The sequence below is a fragment of the Phoxinus phoxinus genome, assembly GCF_949152265.1.
Source record: "Phoxinus phoxinus genome assembly, chromosome: 9".
NCBI classification, from domain to species: Eukaryota; Metazoa; Chordata; class Actinopteri; order Cypriniformes; family Leuciscidae; genus Phoxinus; species Phoxinus phoxinus.
This window is the reverse complement of record NC_136884.1, coordinates 13,995,943-14,001,304: the sequence shown is the minus strand read 5'-3', so window position 1 is coordinate 14,001,304 and position 5,362 is coordinate 13,995,943. Positions and strand designations below refer to the sequence as shown.

At 39.9% G+C, this 5,362-nt stretch overlaps 1 protein-coding gene across 1 annotated transcript; it reads right to left on the bottom strand.

Annotated features, from left to right (window-relative positions):
* Positions 1-667: 667 nt before the first annotated feature.
* On the bottom strand, positions 668-3,578 carry myf5 (myogenic factor 5). Its single transcript, XM_079622814.1, has 3 exons — positions 3,083-3,578; positions 1,500-1,575; positions 668-1,421 (listed from the first exon to the last, which is right to left on the bottom strand). Exons 1-3 carry the CDS (start codon positions 3,533-3,535, stop codon positions 1,228-1,230), a joined length of 723 nt encoding a protein of 240 aa, XP_079478940.1. The 5' UTR covers positions 3,536-3,578; the 3' UTR covers positions 668-1,227.
* Positions 3,579-5,362: the final 1,784 nt, after the last annotated feature.

The following is a 5,362-nucleotide window of genomic DNA, read 5'->3' as shown; positions in this document are numbered from 1 at the left end:
ACTGTTTTTGATTATCCAGTGTAAATTTCGCTCTCTGAGTAGTTTTTGTTTAATTTAATAAGTACCACTGTTACTTGATAACACTGTATATGATATATGATAATATTATGGTCACAAAATAATACTTTTGTAGATTAATCAGGCGAAACAACTTGACCCACTGATGCATCTTACCCCACTTAATATTGGGAGCAATAATGACATTAAACTAATTCTTGCTTTTGTGCAAAGACTCTCTTTCTCCCTCTCCCTCTCCCTCTCCCTCTTTCTCCCTCGCGCGCGCTCACACACACACACACACACACACACACACACACACACACACACACACACACACACACACGCACACACACACACACAGCACCTTGAAGTGTCAGCATGTGGCCATTTGTTCATGACAATGGTATTAAGAGGGTGTGAATGATGTGTAACATTTGTTACATTAAGCAAACAGGCACACAGAGCTCATTTCCTTTCTTTCTCTCTTTCTTCAACATCCAACTCATCACATTATCAACTGTCCTCCTCCAACAGCCATGATTTTCTAGCAGCTGACAAATGTCGTATGATTAAGCCCAAGCTGCAGTCAATATTTACTGAGAGATGCAGAAAGCACCCGATAATTGTATTCCTCGTTTTAAATCAAATAGTGACAAATGGTATTATTAAATACAACTTTTTGAGATTTATTATTGGAGAAAAAGTCATTTTATGTGACAATGTTCATTAAATATGACAAAAAAAACATTACATGAATACAATAACAGTCATTTAAAATTATGTACAATCTTATTTACAAAACAGAGATGGGTAGGATCTGGACAACATCAAGTAGGCCTATATATATATATAAAAAAAAAAAAAAAAAAAAAAAAAAAAAAGTACCAAAGCGATTATTATTGATAAATAAAACCAATGTCAACGTAGTTAAGCTACATTGTCAGCCAACACAGTAAAATATCCACTGTTTGTACTTTAATGTGATATATTTTTATGGATAGTTTTTGTTTTTTAAGACAGTTAAGTTAAAGCCTTGACGACACAAAATCAAATTATAACCAGGCCCAGAAAGAATGCACAGATTTGTTTTGCATTTTACCCATAAATTTGAGGGGAAAGCTTTGCAATTGTGCTGAATGGAGGTGTGAAATGACTACATTCTTATTGGTTTCTGAAAGCATTAACAAACTATCCAAAATGAACATGCAGCGTGTGTCTCGCTCCCTCTCACAGGACGTGATAGACTGGTCTGTTGCTGGGACTGTCTGGAGAACTGCACTGGGATTCACTTCCAGTCGGAGAAAGAGCGACCATGTTCTTCATTCCCACTGCAATTCCCGAGTCCACAGAGGACAGCCTGTCCACGATGCTGGACAGACACTGCAAACTAGACGCTCCTGGAGTTCTGGCCACCGCACTAGCTGGAGAAAGATTACATTATTAATGACACAAAAACTCCACATCAAATAAAAATAAATGACAATTCTTTTATTTCTTACCAGTCTGTGCATTAAAGTTGTAGTTATTCCCACAGTTTGGATTCATGTGAGGCCATACAGGACTGTTGCAGTCAACCTTAATGAAGAACACAACAAGTTCCGTCAGCATTCACAAATATAAAGCAGTGAACATGGTGTACATGAGACATGGTTTGATTATTTTCCTCTACAACAACTCGAGCATCACTGGAGCCACGAGCAGCGAATGAGCAGCACTAGAAGTCTAGATCCCTTCTCTTTCTTTCACAGGCTGGTTCTTTTGCAAGGGACTCCCACGCTACGCTGGGCTTCAGGCGTCGCGAATTGATTAAGTCAGTGGAAGCCACACCAGTTTGTGCAAGATGACACTTTCTCCGAGTAAATCTGCAGAAAATCCTGGCAGCAGCGCAGCTCATGCAGTCAGTCAGGAATGCGGCACGGCCGCCACTTTCCTGCCAGTCTCTGTTGGCCGGATTTACTGAGGCTTTATTAGGCCATAAAGAGTCCAGTGGGAAAGCCATTGCTATATCCACCTATATACTATATCTTAAACCCTGTTCTGAGATTTTGTCATAAATGTTTTGGGAATCAACATGCACCATTGCTGTTTGACTTCTGCGGTCTTCTTGTCCCGTCCATTCGTGTAGAACACATCTAAATCTCAACGGCAGTTCTGCTTTATTAAAGTTTTACTATCTCATCAACTTGCTCGTAATTATGTCTAGAAGTCTCGGCCTTGTCAACCAATGACTAGCAGTCTTTTCTAATCGGCCATGCCTCACTTGCAAAAACAATTTTAAGATCAGCAAGTATTTTACTCGAATAAATAAACGCTAACTAGATACCCGTAGCCTAAAGATTTTTAGTCAGGTAATCTTAAAATGTGTTTCATGAGGTAACATCTAAATTACTTTTTATATAGGCTACTGTAGGCCCTAGTCTTTGTCAACAAATGATTAGCAAAAAATATTAGCATCAAGCTAAATTCGCAAAACTACATGGCACTTTCTACATTATGAGAACCAAATCAAAGATTATCCACTAGTATATATAAAAAATCATAATAACATAAACATAAATCCCACCAGCGTTAGCAAAATTCATCTGAGCGCCATTAGCAAATGTGCATTGAGAAGAAAACCTGCATTATAACAGTATATTGCTGAGCAAGTGAGTATTAAAACAGACACAACTAAGATTTTGAACCAAATATCAACCCGATATGTTGCAAAATTCCACATCTACTGTCGATTCCTTTAAGTTCCCTGACAAACAGCAGTAAGCTTATATCTCAGCGTATAAAAAGAGCCAGATGTTGGCAGCAATTTATCGTTGTCATGCTGAGAGAGAGGCAGCCCTGACTCCATTTGAGGGATAAAATCCCCTGTGTGCTATTGAGATAAAATATGAAGATAAAAACATGGAGAGACGAGTACAATGACCTTGTCTGGATACAGACAAAAAAGATGAAAACCTACATTGAAAAGGCTTTTTCTGAGCTTTTGGGCCCTGGCCTATAGAAAAAGTTTTTGTAGCCTTTCAATATGATGTCTCTCAATGTAAAGCCCACAGTATGACACGAGTAGCGTAAGAGTAATATTTACCATGCTTTCGGAGCAGCTCGAGGAGGGGCTGGCAGGCTCAGAGCTGCTCTCCATAGGCAGGCTGTAGTAGTTTTCCACCTGTTCCCTAAGCAGGTCCTGGAGGCTCTCGATGTACTGGATGGCGTTCCTCAGGATCTCCACTTTGGGAAGACGCTGGCTGGGGTTTGCCGAGGTGCACCGTCGTAGCGCCTCAAACGCGTGGTTCACCTTCTTCAGCCTGCGGCGTTCCCTCATAGTGGCGGCTCTCCGGCGGTCCACCGTACTGGATTTGCGCTTACAAGCTTTGCAGGCCCACTGCAGACAGTGACCAGGCTGGTGCGGAGCACCGGGGGCCCGGACGTGCTCGTCCTCCTCAGACCCGGTCAGTTCCCCTCCGGGGCCGAAGTCCAAATCTTCAGGGGACGAGGCACAGGTGCTGTCGTAGAAGATCTGGGATGTGGAGAATACGTCCATGATTGGTGTGGTGTAGGAGATCTGTAAGGGGGCGACCTCTGAGTGATGTGGTTTCTCTGGTGCCATACGGCCCTTCTTATATACTGGGGCCCACACTGGTCAGCTCTAATGACCGTGCCCCATTGGCCAAGGCAGGGCTCAGCGACCCCCCTTCCCTCACCACCCAGATCCCCACCCAGACCCAACACCCCTACTGAGTTTCCCACATCTGTGTATAGGGGTGGTTTCTCACTCAGTTCAACAGCGTGACGGTCATTACAAGAGGGAATTATCATCAATAAACATTCATGTGCAGAAACTCTTGCTTTAGAAGTCTACTTTAGATCTTACTTTACTTTGAACGTTTTTTGCACTTTAATTGTAGAACATGCACATTTCTATCTGTAGCTACTCACGTTTTGTCCTGCATCGTGTCCAAGACTTGTATTAATTATTAAAGTATAAATATACGATATATATATTATTATATGCACTCAATTAAACTCTTAAAGACTTTATACATATGCTGCAAGGGGCCCCTGAAGAGATGATGCATTAAAAATGAAACCAAAAAACAATATGTGTCATTTTATTACTTTATTACTATTACCTCAAAACGAAATGGTCAAGAATGACTCCAGTGTTTGCTAGTTTTACGCTTGAGAATGAGCAGCGTTGCAGATGCGGCCCAGCTGTAAGGGCTGGTGTAGCGTTTCAGAGGCACACACTCACACAGATAAACAACTCAAGATCCGGACAGTGGATGAAGGTGTCAGAGGCAGCGTGTCCATGTTAGTTAACGCTCATTAAATTTCTAAGTAGCTCATTAGCGACTGAGTGGCAAGATTTCTGCTTCTTTTTTGGTGCTATTTCGCTGCTATTCGGAGCATTGTACTAAAACTATTTTAAACTGCATTTTATATAAATGTACTAAAATGAATTTGTCACATGACTATAAATGAAGACTATACATAAAAAAGAAAGAAATCTGGCCTAAAATCAAAATGTTGAAGAAAGAAGTGAATAAATTGTCAGTTGTGCATCTGTAAAAAGAATGATATTGTGACATTTATATGTATATTTTAATATATGTATATGGGTTATTCCTCAATTCAGGCAAGGATGATATTTAAAAAACTATCATTCTATTTTTAATTGGTCAATTTGTTTCTAGTAGTACCCTGCCCCAAACTTTTTTTTAACCTCTACAATAAATCATTGCTAAAAAAATACTTTACAGTAGAAATTACAAGAATTTGTAAAAAACATTAAAATTAAGGATTCAGTTTAAAAATGGATTTAAAAAAAAAATTTGGTTTTCCCAAAGACCTGAATTAATTGAATGCTGACTATCCAGCTATCCAAAAACTGAAAAATGTCACTACCATCACACACAATCAGAAATACATCATTAAAATGTATACCAGAATCCTTTCAAATGCTGAACAAGGCCATGATCACATTCTGTTACCATGATCGCATGCCAGCACAGACTGTATTATTCAACATCTGAGTATATATACTGTAGGCCACGTTTGAGAAAAAAATCTTTTTTTTAATCCACTTCAAATTACGTCAATAATAACGCTTACAAATGGTGCGTAAAGGCAGTTGCGCAATAAAAACACATAGTTTATAACCGTAACACTGATCAAGTGTCTTAAAATCCCCGTCTATTGCTGTATAGAGGTCATTACTCGAGCCATCAGTGTTGACAGCTAATAAAGATACAATGCGGATATTTCTCACAACGTGCTAAAACGTTTGGCCTCTCTAGTGTCTGGGAACCCTGCGCACCTAAGAAAACACGGAGAGTCGGTGTAGATTGTATTGCGCACAGCTGAAGAA